The 24,574-nt window shown below is 47.0% G+C and overlaps 1 protein-coding gene across 1 annotated transcript in view; it reads right to left on the reverse strand.

Annotated features, from left to right (window-relative positions):
• The window catches only part of stt3b (STT3 oligosaccharyltransferase complex catalytic subunit B), a 71,623-nt gene that overhangs the window by 29,809 nt on the left and 17,240 nt on the right, over nucleotides 1-24,574 (reverse strand). The window contains exon 2 of the mRNA XM_036538361.1: nucleotides 2,549-2,657. Within this exon, the coding sequence (XP_036394254.1) occupies nucleotides 2,549-2,657 (109 nt within the window). The remainder of the gene's footprint in view (nucleotides 1-2,548; nucleotides 2,658-24,574) is intronic.

The following is a 24,574-nucleotide window of genomic DNA, read 5'->3' on the forward strand; positions in this document are numbered from 1 at the left end:
CGTCAAACTGGAGACAATTTTACCTTAATAAGCCAATTTTACTTTTTACCTTAACAGACTAAGAAAAGATGAGAGAACGTAACGAGTGAAATGCTGTACAGAAAGGCAAACCAAACGCATCCCATGGATATTTGAGCAATCAGGGAGAACACGTCTCCATTTACAGCTACCCGAGGGTCTTAGGACCTAACAGGTACCATCATCCGTCCTACAGAAACACACACAGACACACAAGAAAGATGGGCCGCTCTGCCAATTAGCCGTGGGCACGTGTGCACCTAACGCTGCACAGCGATTACTGTGTTTGCTCTATTACAGTTTGAATACTGCAAGCGCAGCAGAAGATGTGAAAAGCGAAACGCCCCCGTGCCGGGTCCCGTGAGCTCCGTCTGCCCCCGCCCCCACCCTGCAAGGCAGCGATTAGAAACACCGTTAGAGAGAGACGCGCTCTCTTAATCACCATTTGACTGCAACAGTCTTCATGTCCTGGGGGTTAAATCTCCCCCGAACATCGCAGTTTCTACATATCAACACGAAATAATTACTGCTTTAATCATTCAAAACAGATGCTGGAGCCCCCACCTCTTCCCCCGACACACACACCCCCCAATTCTCATAACAGAAGAGAAGCCATGTCTGCAGCAAATAAATCAAACTGATTTAACAAAAGGGAACTATATTAGTTTGACAGAGGTGTATTGTAAAAAAAGAAGCACCAAATGAATTGAGTTCTCATTGTTATCTGTTGGCCTTGTGGGGCTGAGGGGGGGGCGAGAGCAATACTTGTGTTCCCTCTGGGGAAGAAGCGGAGTGTGGCAGAGAGAGGGAGAATGCTGGAGCCAGGGACTGCTGTCACATTACTGATATCTGCTTCCCCCTCTCATTTCCCTCTAAACAGTGAATTATCTAAAGAAAGAGCCTGTCGTGGTATCATACATATTAATGGGAAACTGTCGTAATTGTAATCTGCTGCCTATAGCAGTTTCACTAAAAGGGGGAGGGTGAGAGGAGAGAGGGAAATAGTAAGAGACAGAGAGAGGGAGAGAGAGAGAGAGAGAGAGAGAGAGAGGGAGAGATGGAGCGAGAGGGAGGGAGAGAGAGAGAGAGAGAGAGATAGATAGAGATAGTGAGGAAGAAGGAGAGACAGGCGGAGTGAGCAGTAGGGCCTGGGGAGGGAGCTCGGGGATAGATTTCCAAGATTGTCATTCATCTGCTGCATCTCGCAGCCAAACGTGCGTGAGGCGGGGGGAGGTGAAGGGCTGGAGGATTAGAGAGAGCTGGAGAAGAGGAGAGCGCTCCAGCGTGCGCAGGGGTGCATAATGGAGAGACTAACGGTGAAGTGCCAGGCAGCCCCCCTCAAGTCAATCACTCTGCCTTTCCCATCCGGGGTGCCAATTTACGATGCAGTAGCGCCAAACAGAAATAAAGCTACGCTTCTCAGACTAAGTAGAAAACCTTCCTACAACAGGGATCTGTCTGCTAGGCATGCTAGAAAATAGAAATTCAATACATGTTTTGGGATACTGTTGTTCACAGATAGACGGAAGGAAAGACAGACAGTCAATAACACAGAGGTTGTAACTTAATCTTCATTCCACCTAGCATTGGTGGAGATAACAAAAAGATCCTAAAAGTGAATCAGGTAACAGTGTGGAGATGTGTGCATAACCTCTTAACTTTATCAGTGATTAAAGTAATCCTCTAAACTGGATGATGCATTCTCAGAGACGCATCCAAATCCATCCACGTAATTTCCAGCCAGCTTGCTCACAAACACAGACAGATAGACAGGACATGACACACAGAGAGAGACAGCCACAACACCAGCACTATACTATCCAGAGGAGGTAATTAGCATTGACCTAATGGTCCTGATTTGCTGAAAGAGTCCCCCAGCCTGCTACAGTGACCACTACAGCTACCAATCTGACAGAGGTTTCAGTCTGGCCTTCCCACAGAAATGCACTGAGAGAGACACAGGCAAGGAGAGGGAGGATAAGGGTTACAGAGAGGTGGACAGAAGAGACAGGAAGAGAGAGGGGAAAAGAAAAAAGGACAGAATGAGACGGAGAGGGAGGGACCAGTATAAAGGGAAAGCGAGGGAGAGAGAGAGACACAAACATGAGAAAGACAGAAGCTGTCGTTGCGACAGACTCTGTCTGAGATACACACTGAGGGAGGTGAGGGCGATGTGGTAATTACCACGCAGCAAGGGCACCAGCAGCAGCTCCATGGGGGGGCGATCAGCGGGGGTAAGGGAGTGGGGGGGGGGGGGGGGGGGTACTGATGTTACTTCAGATAGATGGAGACAGTGTGGCTTTGGTAAACAACATGATGCAGAATCAGGTAGGAATTACTGATCAAGTCACACAGTGAAAAAGGCCCTGCTTCTGAACGTGGCAGTTCAGAAAGAAAGAAGAAAAGCAGAACTCCCTGTGACTCCCTGTGAAAGTCAGTGGGAAGACAGTGTGGGAACAATGCTTTGAGAAATGGCAGTGCCACATGCAGATGTCCTCAGGAGAGGGGGAGGAATGCGACTTCTACTTACAGTTCCCCCCACTATCCTGCCGAGCGGGTACCACGCTCTCTCGTCAAACCAGTTGAGGAACTCGTAGAACCCATTCGTCGTGAGGTGATGCGTTGATCTGTAGTTGAACCTGTGGGACAGGAATGATAAAGGTTAGTGTGACGGCAGAGGGAGTCGCGTGAGATCCGTGCGACCACGCGCTCGTCAAGAACTCGCCCGTAAACGCAGACCTGCCAGTCCCTTCCCCTAAGCGCGCGGTCACACACCACCGGTAACCACAGGCCTAAATCAACTTCATTTCCGTCAGCAGATCTCGCTCTCTGTGCCGACGCCGAGAGGAGCGCTTTCCCTGCCAGCTGGAAGCCCAAAGTGCATTTCTCACAATAGCCCTGTAATCTGCAGTTTCAGGAAAGAAAGAGAAAGGCGGCAAAGAAAAACAGAACGGCAGCTCCATCGCTTCTTCACCCCCCCCCCCCCCCCCCCCCCCCATGCGGAGCTGCTCACACTCCCTCCAGCACTTACGCTCTCGGAGCGCTGCTCCTCCTCACACCCCCACTGCAACACGTCTCAAAGCAAGACCTGCCGCACCCCCCAACACCTGAACCTCTTCCACATGGACGACCAGGTTCAGCTGTAATTTTTATTGCAGTATCAGTGCATCCAAACTTTGGGTTCTTCTCTTTGGACCAATAACACTTTAGAAGCTATAAAAAATAATATCCCCGTACCACTAGATTGTTTTGTGGAGTTTTGTGGAGGCTTGCAGATTTCTACCCAAGTTCAAATCCCTTCTTTGCAATACAAATCAAGGTCACGAGGTGGCAATTAGACATAATGTCACATTACATTATATTAGATTACATTACATTCATTTAGCAGATGCGCTTGTCCAGAGTTGCAAACAGAAAACAAGCAGGCAGCAGCGTAGCATAGCGATAAGGAGCAGGGCTCACAACTGAAAGGTTGCCAGTTGGATCCCCTGTTGGGGTACTGCTGTTGTACCCTTGGGTAAGCTACTTAAGTCAGAATGGCCTCAGTAAATATCCAGCCGTATAAATGGGTAACATGTAAAACACTGCAACCTATGTAAGTTTCCACTGGGTAAGAGCGTCTGCTAAATGTCAGTAATGTAATAATGTAATGTAAAGTGTATCCATTCAAGTTGAATGAGCAACAGTGTCAAAGCAGGCTAACAGCACTCCCAGACCAATGAGAGTGAGCGTAATACTATTCAAGCCCTACCACAAGTTAACTTGTGCACCCTGACTAGACAAGGCAAGGAAAGTATACTACCATACATCAGTCACTAGAACACAGAATCCAACACACATTGCAATACTACATGTAAAAATTAACAGCAAGTACTACAAGTAGCTGCTTATACTGTAACTGCTGTAGCTACTCAGGACATGTGAGGACATGCACAGTGTTCAAACCAACCTCCCAGCTTTCCAAGAACAATGTAACGCAGGAAGCAGTGCATATAAAAATTACACACATATACGGAACCTGCTGTGCAACTTTGGTTCTGTTAGTACATTTTGATAACCAGATATGATCTCCTAAAACGCCAGCCCACTAGAATCTCCATGGTTACAGTGGCAGAGTCCAATCAAGGCAAGATTTGGGGACCGGCAGGAGATGAGATTTGCAAATGGCTGTAGTAATACAGAGCTTTTTCCCCTCAATGAAAAAAGGAGTAGAGATCTACATCTAGATGTTCTACAGCTTGCCACCACTCTCCAAAGGAAAAAATATATACATGTGGAATTTAGACAATTAAAACATCTTCTAGACAAACTAATGACTAAAGATGTAAACTGAATGAAGTAAATGCTTCATTTTCATAATACACCTGGCTGCCGAGTGTACGCACACACAGGCACACAGACAAGCTGAGAGAGCTGCTGAGTCTGGACCATAAGACCGGGACACAGGCACCCTGGTCCCAGGCAGGAAGCTGATGGGTCTTGCTCTCCCAGTTTAACCCCTCCCCACAGCGATGGTCCGCTCCAGAGAGGACCTTCCAGCAGAGCTGCTGCTGCTGCTGCTGTGACAGCCGGCATCCTTTGTGCGGAGATGAATACCCGCCTCCCCACAGCGAGCACCTGTTCCCCATCCCTCCCACAGCCGATCCAGAGAGACTACCCAAATCAGTCTGGCAGGGAAACGCGCGCACACACACACACACACACACACACACACACACACACACACACACACACACACACACACACACACACACACACACACACACACACACACACACACACACACACACACACACACACACACACACACACACACACACACACACACACACAGAGAGAGAGAGAGACAGACCCCACACACACCGCTTAGCCAAGCTCGCACTTTAGTTCATTTACACACAGCCCTCATGAGGCTGACGGCATCACACCAACACAGCCTCATCTGCCTTCAGGACATTCTGGGACACCCCCTGAGCTGTGTCTTCCCTTCCAGGTACTGCAGCCGAAACTCTGAGGCAGCGCGACCGCTCGCTCGCTCGGCAGCCTTGTTTCCGACAGGCAGGCGGGAGGGGGGGGAAGACCCAGGCAGGGAGCCTCCGCGCAGAGGAAAAGGCCGGGGGGGGTAACGGAAGCCTGAAACAGGAACTCTGATCCCAGTCCAGGAGTCTGGCCTTGCTCTCGGAGCTATTTTTTGACTCCGATTCAGTGAAACAGTGAAGTCATTTAAGGTCCTGCTTTGGTAACGCTGAGCTGTTCGGGGCAATACATAACTGCTCATAAAGATCTATTCCCATGGCCTCTTTATAGGAGACACATTATTCAAGCGCACCACCAAGTATCCCTGCGTGTACAGTAGACTGCGCTCACCACAACTCACCTTGCCACTCACCTCTGTCATCCTGAAAACAGCCTCTTTTATAATCACTTACTAAAACAATCACACCTTGGGCCTTTCCTCTGAAAAACTTCAACCCAGGGAAAGTGTTTGGTGGGACTATGGCCTGTCAGTCTGCCTCAGAGACGTCTACTTGGCGTTGCCCTCTGGGTGCTAATGAAGTGCCGTGTTTTCAGACAGCTACAGCTATTGCCCTTGAACAGCACCAAGCAGCCTGCAAACAGAAGACACATCCCATAATAAGAGCAGACCTGCTGCGGCGTCTAACAGCCCCGTTCCTGGGGACCAGCAGCATCTGCCGTTTTCATTCAAACTGCCATCGATCCATTAGTTTGATTCAATGATTAACTGAACACCAATCTGGACTTTACGGTTATTGATGTTGACATTTACCTGCTGTTTCAATGTTCCTAGTGTTTATAAATATGTGTTTGTTAGTAAAGATAACACTTCTTCCATTCCCTTATCTTTATTAAAAACAGCCTCTTAATGTTGGTGCAGCTGTCTCTCACTAATGCTTAATTATATAAATTCTAATAGTGCTGAAAATATGTTAAACTCTGTATCTTAATTTGACTACGAATACATTACTAAGTCCTATATTTATTTAAGAGATACAGGTGAACAAAGTTGAAATAAATGGAGGAAAAAAAAACACCACTAAAGATGCATTCCTCTCATAGAATACACCTGACACAGATGTCAGATCCTCTTAAGTACTCAATAAACAGCTCAATCAAACAGATCAGGGCATAATCTCAGCTCAGACACACCGCTGACCACCATCTCATACACACGCCCCCCCCCCCCCCCCCCCCCCCCCCCCCCCCCCCCCCCCCCCCCCACACACACCCCCACACCCACACACACACACACACTTACAGACACCCCCCCACATGCTGAATGCACAAGTGCTAATTTCTCCATTCAACAAATGACTAAAGGCACAGGGGTTCCCGCTTCGCTTGTCAGTCACCACAGCATCCCGAGGTGGAGAAAGAAGCCTCCAGAGAACGGTCCCGCCTCTTTAATGAACCAACACCCACACCATCTCCAGCGCTGAAAGCAAGGCGCATCTGATCCAAACCCACGCTACACTCTCCACCGACTTACAATATTGGGTGAAAAAGTTGACAATATGGCCCATATGCGCACACACAGACACACACAGAGAGGGAGGGAGGGAGGGAGGGAGGGGTGAGGCAGAGAGGTGGGAAAGATGCCCTGTTCATCCTCACAGATCCATTCCCCAGACTGGGCACATCTCCTGCTGCTTTATGAGGCACATCAAACACCCCAGACACACCAACCCACAAACCAATAATCTGGACGCTAGACAGCGCTGGAGACCAGAAAGGTTCACAAGCCCAGTGGCCGGGGGGGTACTTTTAGGTGATATAATGGAGATGAAATTTAGAGGTGGGCCAGGCCAGCGCTGGCATAGTGCAGATTTCGAAAGCTTATATTACAAAAATACGGGACGATCTTTTCTGAAACAAGCAAGGCAGGGAGGTGGGAAAAAAAGTTGAAAGGCTGAAGGCATGGCATATTACACATGTATTATCTACAAAGGGTGTATACTTATGCAAATACAAGCAGTTACATGGTCATGGTTACTGAAACACAGTGTGATGGGGATGGATAATTTAGCCTACCAGGCTCACTGCAGATGTATTACATTACTACCAGCTTCAGGATGACTGAAGGTGCACCCAGCTAGTCACTGCATCTGCAGTTTAGTCACTGTGAAATAACCCGACACAGGTGAGGCATCCCCGATGACCAGAAGAGTTTACAAAAATGAACACCACACCCCAAAAAAGACCAGCTGCTACAGCAGGTAAAAAACATGCCCCCCCAAAGCATTCCTGTGGAAGGCCTGCAACAGTTTAAATAACTGCCCTTTGAAAAAGAGTCTGTAGAACTCCAGGTATCAGGGGTGGAACTGAATCTGCTGAACCACATTCACCCTCTGATTGGACCAAAACAGGCAATTTGCTATCACAGCATGCGAACTGTGTCGCATGATTGGACCTGTCAGTCCTACATGTCATTCCAATCCACAGCACTGCTGTCCTGATGACCAGCAAACAATCAAACACCAACATGGGTTTGTGCTGCTGCAGTTTTTTTTTCCCCTTTCCTTCTTAGGTGTGCTCACCGATCTGCCCGACAACAGCACTGCCATGCACTCAGCCTACATTGAACCTTAAACGCCGCATGGCCATACAGATTTTACCAGGCATACTGAGGAAGCAATGCCACCACATGGCGCTCAGCCAGGGATGTTACAGGGCAAACTGATAGTCACTGTGAGGGGCCCAAAGTAGCCACAACGGTTCAGACCCCTGGAGAAGGAGCTCAGTCAAACTGGCATCAAAACAAATGGCACCTGCTGAGTCTATGACCACAATTCTCCTGTTGTCAAGCTGCAGATGATAAACTATGGTGTGTGTGTGTGTGTGTGTGTGTGTGTGTGTGTGTGTGTGTGTGTGTGTGAGAGAGAGAAAAGAAAATTGAGTTTGCAAAGGGGTCATTTTAAGATTAACCTCAATCATAGAAGTAAGAAACTGATAATTAAGATACAGAAGAGGGAGAGATGGGGGTAGGTGTGGACCCTTTCTCCTGCATTAAAGAGCTCATGCTTTTGTTATACGATCTTTTTTTGGTCTGTCTAATGAGAGGTACTTAGCAGACAGCGCTTGTGCAAAAACTGTAGCGTGCACGGATTCCTGATGCTAACAGAAGCGGACAAGGACATGGCGGCCTGCAGCCGTCTCTCCTGCAGATGGCACGGCTCTGAGGAACGCCCCGCTGGCGGGACAGGAGAGCGGCCAGGCTGAACGCGCACACACTGACGCTTCTACAGATGCTGTGGCTTTTTGCTCCAAAGCTGCAGAGGGGCTCCCCAGCACTGTGCATCAGAGACCCGCCGGCCTGCTCGGGCACCTCTCGCAGCCCGACGACTGGTCAGCCCGCCCCCTTCCCCATCCCACCGCCCACCCCCCGAGCGGCCGGCCTGTTGAGCTGTGCTTGGATTAGGCCGGCGTTTCACGCCTCGCTGGGTGCCGCTCTGAACAAAATCAACTGCGCGGCCTTGGGCTGAATGTTAAAAGCAAACAGGAGCTTCCTGGAGGTTAAGGCAGCTTTGTGTCAGCGGGAACGGCCTCCCAGGCTACTCCACGCTGACGTCTACGCGTGTGTGTGTGTGCTCTCCCGCTGATTGTCTTGCTTTTGCTGCAGGTACAAAGGAAAAGGCCCTGCTGAGGAACACAAGCGATGAAGATGCCTTCAATGTTACACTTTAATAATGAAGTCTGTCTGCAGTCAATGCTGCAGTGAGTGACACAAAAGGGGGTAAGAGCTTTTTCTGAGGGGGGTTCTGAAGTCAACAGCCAAAAATTTATGATTATATACACACACACACACACACACATACACACACACACACACAAACAAAATCAGGGGAATGGGTAATTACAGCGATGGGGTGTGTGATGAGATCTCAGCGCCTGTTCTGTCTGCAGTAATTGAGGACTCGTTTAAGGCCCCAAACGTCATTGCTGCGCTGTTACACCGAGATGCCAGCTCCCCTCATAGCTACAGTAACGGGATTAAAACTGCTGATGGAGGCTGACACACCAGCCTCTCCCTCTGCGGCCCCACAGTAACGCAGTGGCTCCGCTCCATCGGCGTAATGAGATTTCGCTCGATTATGAGGGTAAGCGTCCGGATGCTGGGGGGTTGCGGGGGCATCACGAGTGAGTGGGCCATGCTGGGCTCGCTAATAGGTCACTTCTGGCATGTTCCAGTCGGATTATTCCATGCTCAAACACTTTTCCACGAGTGCACGCCCCTCACAACCACCACCCCCCAAGTAGGATTAACGCATATCAGTTCTGCTGCTGATCTATCCCATTCCCGCCTGTATGATTCTGCAGAGCTTTTCACGTCGGAAGCCGCAATGCTCTCAGCCCAGGTAAATCAGGAGACACAGTGCACGTCCTCGCACCCCAATGAAGCACGCTGACCTCACGCACAGAGCTGCAGAGGTGGGATGGGGGTGTGTGTGTAGTGGCAGGGGGCCAGAGCCATTATAATTCTACAGGATGAAGTGAAGATTTACAGACACTTGCCTATCGCAGTTTGCACTGCCATTGATCTAGCCTACCCCTCCCCTCCAGTCTTTCAACCCACCTTACAGGAGTCCAAATATGCGAAGTCACGTTAGTCACTAGATAGAAAAAGGAGCCTAGTTAAGGCAAAACAAATGCCACTGTTTATGGGCCAGCTCTGAATGCGCTGTAATCTTCGGTATGGAATTTGTACGACTGCGTGTTTTATAAATGCATACTCACGCTTTTTGTTTTCTCCCACTATGTTAAACCCCATATCCATCTTTCCTATTCCTAGTTATTTACAATAAAAGGCCCACAGTGAGTGTGACTAATTGAGCTTGAAAGTCAGCTCTGAAAGCAGGTCATAGCAAAATTCAAGGTTGTAACAAAACAAAAGGGGGGGGGGGGCAGGGGTGTCACATCTCACATCCATCACTGATCAACAGCCACACCGTTTATCCAAAGTTCCTGCTGCACAAAGAACAAGCACAGTGCAACTACCCTCCCAGACACCACGGTGCAGGTCCTACAACACACTCCCCAACCACCTGCCCCAATACAGTCACTCACCTGCCTTATTAAAGGGCAGAATGGCAGCACTGGGCCAATGAATTACAGAGTTATTAAATCATGCCTTAATGTGGTGGCTTCAGTGAAGCTATTGGTGGCTTTCTGAGAGGTTGTGGTGTTGTTGGTGATGGTCTCTGTACTTTGTGGTTGTGATGTTGCTAGCAGTTATGCTGTTCTTTGGTGCTTGTGGTGGTGTTTGTGGTTACGTTGTTCCTGGTGCTTGTGATGGTGTTGGCAGTTATGTTGTTCCTGGTGCTTGTGATGGTGTTGGCAGTTACGTTGTTCCCGGTGCTTGTGATGGTGTTGGTAGTTGTGTTGTTCCTGGTGCTTGTGGTGGTGTTGGCAGTTACGTTGTTCCCGGTGCTTGTGATGGTGTTGGCAGTTACGTTGTTCCCGGTGCTTGTGATGGTGTTGGTAGTTGTGTTGTTCCTGGTGCTTGTGGTGGTGTTGGTAGTTGTGTTGTTCCTGGTGCTTGTGGTGGTGTTGGCAGTTACGTTGTTCCCGGTGCTTGTGATGGTGTTGGCAGTTACGTTGTTCCTGGTGCTTGTGATGGTGTTGGTAGTTGTGTTGTTCCTGGTGCTTGTGGTGGTGTTGGTATTGTTAATTCTGATGAGTTTTGTGATGGTGGTCCCCTATGCACATCACATGTTTTGGCATAAGAGGACACAACCAGAAATCGCTGGACCCAGCTCCTGTGCAGCCCTCCCCCTTCCCACCCCCATTTGAGCCAAGAGTTAGGTGATTCAGTAAGCTCAGCTGGAGGGAGAGCAGGCTCTGGAACAGAGTCTAATCAATCAAACTGTTGGACTGAGACGGAGCGAGAAATATCACCACCCTGCCAACCACTAGAGCGCGCTGACGAGCGGGCCTCCTACGAAGCCAACCCCTTTGATCAGCCATAATCAAAAAGATACTGCACCGCCACTGGCATCACTATTGAGAAGAGATGAATACCTTTCATCCTGGACGAAGACACAGCGAGAGAGGCATCACCACACCTGGCACAACACGCGAGTCTGCAAGGGCTATGAGCACCAAGCGCATTCAGCTGACTATGTAAGACTGTATAACGCGCTTAAAGTCTGCCTCATCACCGCAGACAAGATGCTAGCGAGCTTTTGTTTGCTCGAGCTGGTTTTCCTTCACCATTCTAATTTTAATGCACAGGGCTAGGGCTTATCTGCCAGATTACACACCGCCTCATCCAGGAAATGAGACTGGACAGCGGAGAAGTGCATGTGTCGGAGGACGGGGTGACTTTGTTTGCGGATGTTGTTTTGCGAGTTTGTGTAGCCTGCGCGCGGGGGGATTTGTGACGGAACAGAGGGCAAACGGACTCCGGCGGCACCCGAGCAGAGCGATGCAATTCCCCCGGCACGGGTCTGCTGCAGGGCAGGCGGCGAGCCGCCTCCTCCGCACCCTCTAAACACCAGTGTCATTTCAATAAAACTCAATTTCACACTCCGTGGAGATATATGTGGCTTTTTTTCTGTTTTCTTAAGCGAACAAAATATTTGATAGCACTGTGAAATGTCAAAATCCCATTTGCCGGTGGAATGGCGGGTTTTGGGCTGACGCCAGGAAGGCTTCACGCTGGGGGGGTGGGGGTGATGTGATGTACAGTCCACCTCACCGTGGCGGAAGGGCATGGAGGATAGAACACAAAAAGAACTGACCAACAGAGTCTGAGTGATTTACACAAGCCGCAATGAACCCGCAGCTTCGGGTTTAGTTAGGTTCAAATTTTCAGTGTGCGTTCTTGTACTGAATTCAGCTGGGGTCTTTTCAGGCAAAACGCTTCAACATGCATCTGTGTTTACAGCAAATGAATAGACTTCACTGCTAGATGCATTCCCTGCTGCACTTGTATTACTCCTGGATGTTGTCCCTGAAAATGAACAAGGGGGAACGTGTCGGTTGCCTACTAACAAAATGGAAGCTGACAAATACAAGGACGTTTTTACCTGAGAGCACATACTGGTGGCAAATAGCTCAAAGACGACACTCACTCAGGTAAGTTAACCGATTTGATGGTCATCAGGGACAACGTATGTCCCCGCAAATTTTTTTAGGCAAAATGTGTGCAATACCTATGAATTCTGACAGCGAATAACACGAATGCAAGTTCAAGTTCAATTTATTTGTGTAGAGATATGACTCAGGCTTATGAATCTCCACATCTCTAATTTACAAATCTCTACACGCCTCTAGTTTACCAATCCCAATGCAACTCTGGCTCAGACTGAGCTCAGGCCTGAAGTCATCTAGCTCATGTTGTGTCAGGCTCAAATTTCAGGCAAAATGCAAATTCTACTGACCAATTAAGAGCCTACACTACTCCCCTGTATCCTCCAATAAAATAAACTTGTTGAGAAAATATGAAAAACATGTTCTTCACACAGAAACCTAGTACCAAGGTCTTTTCGACTGGTGTACGTCTTGTGAAAACAGCAGATGGGATTTGACTGGTAAGTTCTCTTCCAGCAACACCCTCCATATTCACGGTTCATTTGCTACACTGGAAGCCTACTGGCCACCAGAGCAGCACTCTTGTATTCAGGAAAGACTTAGGCTTGCAGGCATCTACCCCAAACAGACTGTCATTTGCCCTGGTTCATACAAGGAAAAAAAAAATAAAACAAACAGATGGCCAGCAGGCTGCTTAAGAGAGGAATAGGAGTAAGCTGACAGCAGTATAATCTCCGTAGCACTGCTCACAGAATGGAGGAGATGTCTTTTTTACCCTCCAACTGTGCTTCCAGCCACAGCGCCTAAGCCGTTTAAGGCCCACAGAAAAATTACACGAGCTGCTTATTAAATCTGATGACGTCTCCCCGCATTCCATGAAATATTCCGTGAACAGACCGCCGCGCCGGAGCAGAGGCAATCAGCAGCGCGCAGCGTTCGGAGCAGCCTGCGACACGGCACCGGGGTTATTAAAACGCGTGACCCAGGGGTAAGTTTGTGCAGAGCCCTCCAATTACACTTCACGTCTTATTTTCTCAAATAACACGGAGGCAACAGAATAAATCAGTTTATTAAGACAACAGAACCTGTACAACTTAAACCGGCCTTAACTGTAACCACTGGGTATAGAGCAGTGCCGCTCATAACAACTTCATACCCGCTGTGAATCGGCTCTTCCCTACACTCCCTCCCTCGTACTGGGCTCCTCTCTGAGGCAGCCATGGACAAACAGCACAGCCTGAGCAACAAGATGGGGAAGACAGCTTCAAAACCGCCGAGGAGCACGAGGCACAGAAACCCAGACGAATCCGCCAAACAAGAAAGCAACACATTTGGACAAACGGGAAACAGGAGAAAGCATGGAGAGCGAGATAGCAACAAACTCTCAATGCAAACCTGAATCCTGCAGCTGACAAGTGAGAGAGCTGTGCGAATTCAGATAAAAGGCAAAATTAGGCGCATAACTGCTAGGGGTTGTTTAACGGATTAACTGTTAAAGCAACCGATGAGAAACAGGCCATAGGCTACAGTGCTACCACAGCCGCTCCTGGGCAGCATTTACAGCGAGAAATCCAAAGAAGCCATTTTACCCCGCTGTGACAAGGACTGTCTCCGCAGAAATAAACAAACAAGTAACAGCAAAGATGTTGAATAAATCTTGCGTTTTTTTTTTTCTTTTAGTTTTTCTTTTTTTAAGAGTTCCACCGCAGCTCCTTTGCAGTGAGTTTTGGGCAGCTAAAGAACCCAGAGGGAAATAAAGAGCAGACTTTCTTCTCGGCAGCATCCTCCAGCTCTCTTCCTCTGACCAGGGAAGACATTTGGAGGGGAGGAGATGAATAAATCACACGGCCTCCAAGACGTCTTCCTAAAGATGAGAGCAAATTAAATATGTAATGCGCAGAGAAGAGCACAGACCGAGAGAGGAGAGCAGAGAAGGGCACAGACCGAGAGAGGAGAGCAGAGAAGGGCACAGACCGAGAGAGGAGAGCAGAGAAGGGCACAGACCGAGAGAGGAGAGCAGAAGGCAGCACTGCTCAGCGGCTGGGACAACCCAGTTTATGCCCTTAGTGTCCTCCTGCCATGTAGCAGTGCAATGGAGGCACTGACACAGCCACAAAGAAAGAAGCAGAAGGAGAGGGAGAGACAGCATTACGAGAGTCACAGGATGAGGGTAATGCAGTGGAACGTTAGAAGGAAAATAAGAGGCGCAGCAAAAAGAATACTTTATACCTTTGAATTTTCAAGAAAAGCACTTAAGCTATTTTTTTTTTTTTTTAAGCGAGCGGTTCTGGAAAACGCATTAATGAGCCCAAAAGCCACAGTTCTAAAACGTGTGCGTGGCAAGATGGAGCCACACTCTGAAAGATGTAATTAATTGCAACGGAAAACAAGGACTTGTCCAAAAAAAAGAAAAAAAAAAAAAAAGAAGATTATGTATTTAGGATGAACACATGTCTCCACAAATGTCTCCTCTGATGCCAACGAATCTGGCGACCTGCATATGGCACCAGTTAGAGAGGAAGGGTGCCAGGCTGGCACTGCAGAACTCAGGACACTACAGTTCTGTGTGTGACCTTGTGAATTCTTGCTGGCTCTTAATCCTTCTTCTAACCTTAACAACTTCATCCTGATTGGGCCAGTTATTATACTTTAAATAAGTGACCACCCCGCTACACCCCTCCCACACAAACATTTCAACAATTTAATTCCCCAGCAAGAGACATCAAAGCCAAAGGAGGCTGGCTTTACATGAAGGACACTGTTAAAACAGTGTCATAAGATCATAAACAGGAGCCATTGGGTTTTTTATTGCTGTAAAGGCAGTAGGATTATTTCTTTAACTCCATTATTATAATGGCTGTTCTTATGGAGCGACTATAAAATCTCCCACTCCACCAATTCTCAGGGCTCCACAGCCAATACAAGAGTTGGTGCTTGAAAATGATAAAAAAATGTTTTTTTTCCCAATGAATGCTGCTGTAAATGTTAAAAGTGCTGGTCTGGATTATAATAACTCCTCTGTACTGCCGCTGTGTGATGCAAGGTTCACTGCAGCCTACCTGGGCACAGGGAGGCAGTGACTGCAGGTGCTCCAGGCTGGTGACCAGGGACAACCGAGTGGGCCGCAATACCAGGCAGGTCAACTCAATACTGTGGTTATGCAAAGCATTTCCCCTCGAACATTTTTTTTTTTTATATATAAAAAAGAGGAAGTAAAAACGCTGTATAAGCATGTCACAGAATTTGTAAATTGCCTTGGATGAGGCAGTCAGCAGAAGGGAAAAAAAATGCATGAATAATATATCGCAAACATGGGGTTATAAAATACAAGGAATGCTGCAGCGTCCACAGAAAAGGGGTGAGGGTCAGAATACAGATCATGGGAATAGTGCTTTTCCTTCTGAGCCACACTGAATGACTGAATGCGCTACAGTCAGGCTTGTCACGTGGCACCCCAACTCCCACCACCTGAAAACATTTGTTGTTCTGTTTTCATCTCGGATTACTCAGTAATACTGAGACAGCACTGAACTGTACCCTGCCAGGGTGCATACTGTATAAGCAAGAGGTTTATACATCTCCTATCTGCTTATAAACCAAATTCCTGATTTTAACTGACAGAATTATTTTTTCTTTAAGATACTATACAGAAATACAGTGCAGTAGCAAAGACCCCTTCCCCTGTTTGGGTTAAAACTTAGCTACGATTCAATAAGTCACGTATGTCTCTGAATTTCGTCGACTGAAAACTACAGAGAGCCATTTCAATGTCAGAAATTTCACAGAAGGACACAAACTGTGTTTTGAATGTTCATACTTGACGACTGCATCCAGCGCCTCCACTTTCAGTCAGAAGGTCGAGCATTAAAAAGCTAACATTACCTCTGGGGGAATAGTGGGCAGCCGGTTCCAGCCGGGAGATGGATTACACGATAACTGCATTACTGCACCTTCCCCGACGCTCACGGAAGCATCGGAGGAGCGAGGCGCGATTATTCAACCCAGGTTCCCACGCCGACGGCCCGTCGCAACGGCGGCATCGCCACACGTAATGGCATGCAGAGAGAGCACTCGAGCGGGAGCACCACAGATAAAGCCGCGTTCGGCCTCTCCTTCAACCGGCCGCTTGAGTCACCGATTACACGAGGCGAATTCATCCGACGCTCTAATGTACGGGTAACCCAATCAAAGCGGGCTGACGAACGCTAACAGAATTACCGCTCCCGTCTAGCGTTAGCGTTCTGTCTGGGAGAGAGAAGCCCAGACGAGTTTCCATCCATTATGCATTCACAACTGGCCTAATTAACATTGTCCGAGGAGGAGGATGAAGAGAGGGCGGGCGTGCCACCAGGGACGCTCAGAGAAGGGGAGGATACCCATTTATCCTCTTCTGAAGAACAGCTATGCCGTAAAGTGGCCTCAAAAGGCGTTAAATCAGTTAATATCCTGTGTTAATCCGTTCCGAATGAGCATGTCTATACTGAAGAACCTGAACACACAAACTCAAGCCCCTGAACACAATCGCAAATATCATATGGCTGCATTTAAACAAGGAAACTCAAATCTGCTGAGAAAGCAGAACAACTTTCCTTCAAACCGGGGCAGATCAACAAAAGCAATCTCAGGCCTCGCCCAGTCCCCCCTTTGAAGCAGACTCTTCCTTCCTCTTCTAGTCTCCTGCCAGAGCACTTCAAAGCTACCGTTTTCAGAGAATACTGTAAGGACATGCGCGAACACCTCCCAGATCACCCTGTATTCCCGGGTGAAGGCTTGTGTGACCTCCGGGGCATGAGATTTCTGGACCGTGAAGGAAAGCCGACCTGCCTGCGCATGGAAATGCCCTCGGGTCTGGACAATCTGGGCATGGGGAGACCGCTGCATATGGCATTGCATCAGCGATCGCCATGTATCTGCAGTCACCGTCAACAGCAGAGGATTCCAGCACACAGAAGAACCTTGTTGTTCAGACTAGATACTAGATCTACCCATATCTGTCAGAGAGGCTAGGACTGTACACACAAATGAGAGCGAAGAAAGGAAAAAGAAAATCTTTTGCAACCAAAAGAAACAAAAAGAAAGCCGTGATGTATTTAAAGGCAGAGTAAATATTACAGAAACTCTGGGGATTTTTTTCCATGAAAGAATAATCTCAAGAAAATGTGAGCTGGGTCTACTACTGAGGGTGAAAAACAACTTGGTCGAGAGTACCAAAAAGCTCTGATGTGTCGCTTCTTTAAGCTCTTTCTTGGCAGGGATGCACACCAACGTTCTTCCAACACCGTGGACACATTCCAGGAAGCAGTCCATCAACTCCATCCACTCTCCCCCCCAGGCTAATCCAGCAACCATTTTTCCCCATCTTTTCAGATGGGCCTTCAGTGAATTAGTTCAGTCAACAGAGGCATTTTCTCACTGTGTCACTTACACAGACAAACTACTGTAAAAAGAAAAGCCTGAAACAAACAAAAATGGCCATCACCGATCTGAACAAGGCTTACCTCGTGCAAACACTGAGCCACTTAGTGGTATGTATTCTTCACATACCTCCCATAGCCCCTGAAATTAAAAAATGCACATTGAAATCCAACATGATCCTCACAGTCAGTAAAGTCTTTAAAGCTGTAGCTTTACTGATCACCATCAAGATCCTCCTGTGGTCAAGCACTGACCTGAGTGGGCAACTTAATCTCTAACCCCGCAGGCCAAAAATTATGCTCCATGGAAGCATGACAACAGGCTCAAGTAAAGTTCACAAATTCATTGTCAGCCAATCGCACACAACCGGGGGGTGGGGGGAGGGGGGAGACTCTGGCCTTATTGAACAGGACATGAAAAAGAGATTGATGGCTTCCATCTGCTGCAGGTACGGTTGCCCAGTATTGAATCAATGCTCTGAGATGGCACAGGCTCCTGGGGATTCTGCAAGCCAGGAGACCTGGCAACTGTAGAAGGGAACAGCAAAACAATTCGAGATTTACTTCACATTTTTGAACAATTCCACAATCACTACTTCAGAGAAAGTAAAACCCTCTAACATGGATTTCCATGTTACTACAGAGTGAGCAGTGAGGGAGGGTGAGTACACCATGGCTAGCAAACAAACAACAAAGAGTCACGTCTGCAATGAAGCGAGAAAATGCTGAGGTAACTAGCGAAGCAGGGTGCCTTTCCAGAGGCCCCCTGTTCCAGCCACCCTGAAAGGAGCTGCAGGACAGGAGGATGACCTGCGTGCCAATTACTTTCACACCTACACACAGGACAGTTCACCACTCAATTTGAAAAATATGAACATGACAAGGCTCTTCTGGTTCCTGACCACTGCAGAGCATTATAAGCTTGCATGTTCAAAAAAAAAAAAAAAAAGCTATGGCAGAGAATAACAGTCCTTTAGACTGCAGAATACCTCTAGTCGTGGCATAACTAAAACATAACTCAGCATGGTATCTTTATTATTTATGGCCAGCTTTATTCTCCGGTTCCATAAAATCTTTTTCTGATAAAAAAACAGCTCTATTATAAGTTCCTGGCATGGTGGTATATTGGCATTTGTTAAAGCCAAACTGTAGCTCTCATTTCCACACACTGCATTTATCTTTATCCCAACACCATGACTGGACGGGCCCTCTTACCCAGAGCAGAGCCAGCTGTGGGTCAGCTGTGGGCACTGTGCACAATTCCACTGAAAAGGACCTGCGGTCTAGCATCTCTCAGCACACTGCTGCTTTTGGCAGATGGGGGGCCGGGATGGTCCCAATTACACCGAACCCACTGGCAACAGAAGCAGCGGTATATCAGAGCTGTTTGTTTCAGTGGGTCTTGCTGTGATGCAAGAATGAAGTGACTAAACCCTAAAATGAAACTGTGTAGGGCAGGGGTGCCCAAATTCTTTCCTATGAAGGGCCAAAAATTAATCTGGATGGAGGGCCCCGGGCCAAAAATAAATGTTGCTGTTATGTGAAATTACAATACATTAAAATGTATTACATTTTATAGAAAATAAACATTCTAAATCTAAAATAAAATTTCAAAATAATAAAAACACTACTCTTTAATCTGCTTAACAGTGATTTTATTAATTTGCAGAGATGATTGTCAAAAGTATAAAACATCCATATGCTTCTTTTTGGGAGCATAAACATATTTAAAAGGAAAGACACTTTTCTGACAGAAAGTGCATGCAACTCAAGGTGCTTTAGAAAATTAAGGTGAAAGCAGCTGGATTGTCCACCTTTGTAATCAAGAGTGGAAATCTGACTTCAACTTGAAAAATTAACAAAAATGTAAAGTTAAACATCATAGTGGCAACACTGAATAGCAAATCAGTTTACAATGAGCAATGTTAAGTTACACATCATCACCAAATGCCCCCATATGGCAGCCAATGAGCCACAATATCAAAACGTATTAACAAAAATGAGCTTGTCATTCACAGGGTCACTCGGAACGATTTGGTAATTTCATTTTATAGTAACGTTGGCTAACTAATAACACCAACAACAGATTACTGGTCGGAAATACAACAGAATCCGCTAACCCGGGCTGCCAGGTTTGGCATAATTATTTTGCCTAATTGGTAGTGATTTCGTACTGACTTGTGTGACTGAAATGGCAATAGTTTGGTTTCCTTACTGAGACTGTGTCAATTTAACAAAATAAAACATGCATTTTAGCCATCAATTTCAACACTCCTTCCTGCGCAGAAATAGCCACGGTTTGTTTCCACGGTTAGCACACTTGGCAGAGTGTGGTGTTTTAGTGCTTTTTCCAAAGCGAACCTTGTAGGGAATCGGTTTTGATAGCGTGTAACATGATTTCAGCTTTTTATGTGACGTCACTTGAAATCAGACTGGCAGCCCTGTCGAAAAGGCCAACTGTAGATTATCACAGACGCACTTCTTTAGTGCATTTTATTTCCTATTCAACCAGCGCTCGCTACGCCCTGTCCCTTTCCACTCATTGGAGGAACATCAGTTTTAAGGGGCGTGTCATCTTACCCGGAGGAATACGGCGGTGGGAGCGCATAGCTCATGGCGGGCCAAAACAAAGGGAGCGTGGGCCAAACGTGGCCCCAAATTGGGCAGCCCTGGTGTAAGGGTTTCCTTTTAACAAAATGTTGAAACTTCCAGGTGCTGTGCTAACTGAGGACCCTGAAGCTGCAGCTCTGCTCCTGTCTTCTGTTCTTTCTCATAGTTTCCCCCCACAATTCCTCTGGTCATTGTCATATAATACAAAAAAAATGACTGACAGCAGAATGAGGATATTTCTGAGACCTTGTAACCAACATTCCAACTTTGAGAATAATCATGTGTATGAAATTGTTTTTTCTCCATGTACTGCAACAACAACAATACCCAATTCTCTTCGGTCATTATTTTAAATGATATTTTTATTGCAGCGCTACAACCAGGGCAGTTCCTCTTCCACAGCTGGCGTCCTTGGTAAAGAGGCAGTGCTGGGTTAACGGGTTAATTTTTATCTCATATGCAGCTCTTGAATGGCTCACATTCTTGCCTGTTAAGACAGGATTTTACAAATCAATTCCAATGTTTTAATTAATAGGGAGGAGATTTTACTCTGAGGTGCCTTTCACATCGGTCCAGCGGGACAGTGAATGAAAACATTCCCGCGTTCGGGCGCCGATCGGAATGACAGGTCTTAATAACCGCTTAACAACGGTCAATCCCATTAATCTCACCTGGGCTCTCTATTGCTGAGGGGAAAAACACACACACACACACACACACACACACACACACACACACACACACACACACACACACACACACACACACACACACACATACACACACACATACACACACACATACACACACACATACACACACACAAACTGAGCGTGGCATTTGCCAGCTTGTGTCATCTGCTTACATTTCTGGGAGGTTTAACGTAAAATTAACCTTGCAAAAAACTGAGTTCGCCCGGCAAAGACGTGGGGGCCGTTTACTCCCTTGGCAGGGCCACATCAAAGTGACTCTCCCTGAATAACTTTGGGGATTTTAATTGGCAGAGAGATTAAAATGTACTGTGCATAATAAGCAGCTATGCAAACGGAGTGCTGATGACTAAATATGTTCTGATTGAGCATGTTCACTTTCATTAAAGACCTAGCTCTCTGCATTTTATTGTGTAATAGACAGCAAGTAAGCAAACTTTCTGATAATTACTGAAGGAGAACAAAAAAAAAAAAAACACTCCTGTTAAATATTTATCATAACATTGCCCTGTCTTGTTTGTTGACATACTAAAAGATTCATCCGTCAGCGCGAGACAAGGCTTTTATGTAAATTCGTATTTTGGTTTTACTTTTTAATTAGGAGAGGTTTTCTGAGTGATTGTGCAATAAAAAAAACATTAAATGAAACAGCGAAAAGCTTTACCAGCCTCACCCCCACCCCTCACCTCCATGTTAAACAGCCTCTTGAAACTCTTGCAGTTCGGGCCTCAGCGCAGACTCACGTTTTAAGACTTCCTGTTTTGTGGGTCACGCTGAAATGTGACAGGGTGCTGTCGTACATCTGATCAAACGCGAAGCTCCCGCGAAAGGCAGTATCACAGCTACAGAAGAGGTGAATCTTGAAATGCTGTAGAACTCCCTGTAAAAGCACACCTGCTATCCACATCAATAATGCAGTGAATTAATGAAACGCCAGGCGCTGGCTGCACATTCTTCATTGCCGCAGTGGACACCGGACATGGCTGGTCCAGTTGCCTGGATGGCCCATGACCCCTCTCCTTAGTGACGCAACACTGTGATGCCATTCCCGCATCAGTGTACTAAACTTCCTAAAGCTGAAGCCTGACAGGGCAAAGAACACCTCCAGGGCTTCTAGCCTCCTTAATGCGTCAGTAAAACTACTGAGCTCTCGAAAGTCCTAAGGAAGCATGATGAAGCGGAAGAAATGAGCATGAATTGTACTTAATTGCAGACAAATTTTCAGCAACCAAAAAAAAAAAGCCCCTATAACCTCAATATGCCTTTTGTCTACATTTTCCAATTAAGGAAGCAGCTCAAATTTGCACTTGCTGGTGTCGCTAGTGGCGACAGACACAGAAATGAAGAGCGCTACACGATTCAGACAGGGGGATGCAATTGTGTTTACCCAGTTCGGCAAAACCAGCATGAAATGTCCTCAGTGTCGGCACAGACATGATGGCCGCTCCAATGCTGAGGCAAACGTTATGAGGACAGCGTATGCGAGCGCGCGTGTATGTGCTTGTTCTGGAGAGAGGCCAATGAAATATTACGCTGACCTCTGCGTCCGAGAGTCATTACGCTACGTTAAAAAGAGCCAGAGAAAGATTAAAAGTCAGGCTTACAAAACAAAGGATCAACGGCGTTAAAATCCACTTCATCCGAGATCAAGCAAACTGACATTTCTTACATTTGCTTACAGAAGAAATCAAAACAAACTGTGGAGCTGCGCACATTATCCTGTCATCTTGACGAGGATGTGGCAGGGCAAACTCAATACCATAGGCTTCACGCTGGGGGGAGGAAACAAAAGCTTCCTGAAGAGAAACAAATCCACGTTCAAGCTTTGCCTTAAAAGGCCACTTGCCCACATTTTGTACACAGATAGCTTTAGCTCTGTACACCACCAAACAAACACTGGTCCTGTTCTTGTTAAGGCAGGCCCTCGGTGGTTGGCTGAGAATTAATGCTTTGTGACAACTTACAAAGCTCAACTACCACAGCGGGTAGGAGCGGGTAAAAACATCAATAAGGAGGAAAAAAAAAAATAAAATAAATCACTGAAAGATGAAAGATGGAGGGACTCTGCTACTTGCGCGCCTCCCGGCTACCGCTCCACGCTTGCAAACCTCTCTCTCTTTCTTTCCCCTGGTTAATAAAGGAAAGCACCCCCCTCCCTCGTGCGCAGAACCCCAGCTTCTGATGGGGTGACTGGAGAGAGTGTAAATGAGGAGGGCCAGAAGGCTCCGATCCACTGGGCCCTGACAGGAAGCCAGCAACAAGCTGGGGTTTGCAGTGAATCCTACAGTCATCTTCCAGTCACGTCTTACTTATTGTGCTGCAGCAAATGAGCGCTGGTGGGAGGGGGGAGAGAGAGAGAGAGAGAGAGAAATGATGGGGGGAGCCCGAAGGAAAGGGGAAGGCCGAGAGAAGGAGAGATAGGGGAGCAAAAGGCAATGAGAGAAAGAAGGGAAAGGGAAAAGGAGGGAGGCAGGGGGTGATAAAGAAAGGAAAGGTGAGAGAGGAGAGGGTGAGAGAGAGAGAGAGAGAGTGCAGGGATGGGAGGGAAGGGGGGAAAGAAGGATGTACTTCACAGCCGCAGAGGTACTGCATTCGCCTGAATGGGCAACGGGAGATCAAAATGAGTCTCTGCAAAACAACTACGCTCGCAGTCGACTCTCACGGATGTTAACAACATTCAGAGGGGGTACATTACCATGGTAACACTCAAGCGAAGATACCCTTTCAAAAAACAGTCTCTTTATGGTCTCCTTTGTGAGCTGCTGCAATCTGAAAGCCTCCACACTGGAATTAATGGTTGTTACAGGTTGTAGAAATAAACATCTAGAAGTAAACTGCAGGTCTCTCTTTCTCTGTGTGTGTGTATGTGCATGTGCATAAGGGATGTGCATCACCATCACTGAGGCCGATGCGATACAGATCTCGATGCGTTGCCAACGATCCGATACATTAAAGATACATATGAAGCAACTACTAATGCGATATAAGATTCACCCCTATTGCAATGCACACTTTTTAAATCAGGCAATCACATCATGACCTTTTATGCCGGTGCACCGATGCGAATCGGTGAATCTTACCATCCCTAATGTGCATGTGTGTGTTGGGGTGGGGGGGTGACAGTTAACATCCTCTGACAAACATCATATTTCCACATGTTTGTCGAGATTCTAGCTTTGATCTCACAAGAAAACAAACCCAGTGCTATGGCAAACCTTGTTGAGCCCTGCAACGCTCCAATACCAGTCAGGTTAGCGGGAATAATATTTATCCTAATGGGAGTTGGGACTGCACTGAGGGGAAAAAATGATATTGATATTGATTAAGCCATAACTGCTGTATAAGCATGTCACAGAATTTGTAAAAACTGCTACTAATGGATCGTACTATGAACAGATGTCCTGTCCCTTTTCCATTACTGAAAACAGCAATGGTGTAGATATAATACTGGGGACAGAACTATATATACACCCAATATACAGAACTACAGAACATTTCACCCAAAACCCAGGCCACTGGCTGTGCTGACCAGAGAAAAGAATATCTGAAGCCTTCAAACGCCCTTGCTTTGCAATCAAGACATTCTTTTAACCATCGAGTTAAAAAACAACAACCCATCAACAGTGCATTTAGCGGTGCTGTGAAAGCCAACATGTGTTGCATAAAGAAATCCTGTAGCACGTCAGGCTTCACCTCAACAGATGCACTCATTTAATCAAGAGAACAAACCAGCAAAACACAACATCCATGTCAGAGGGCACTGCACTGAAC

Source organism: Megalops cyprinoides, chromosome 10 (assembly GCF_013368585.1).
Source record: "Megalops cyprinoides isolate fMegCyp1 chromosome 10, fMegCyp1.pri, whole genome shotgun sequence".
NCBI lineage: Eukaryota > Metazoa > Chordata > Actinopteri > Elopiformes > Megalopidae > Megalops > Megalops cyprinoides.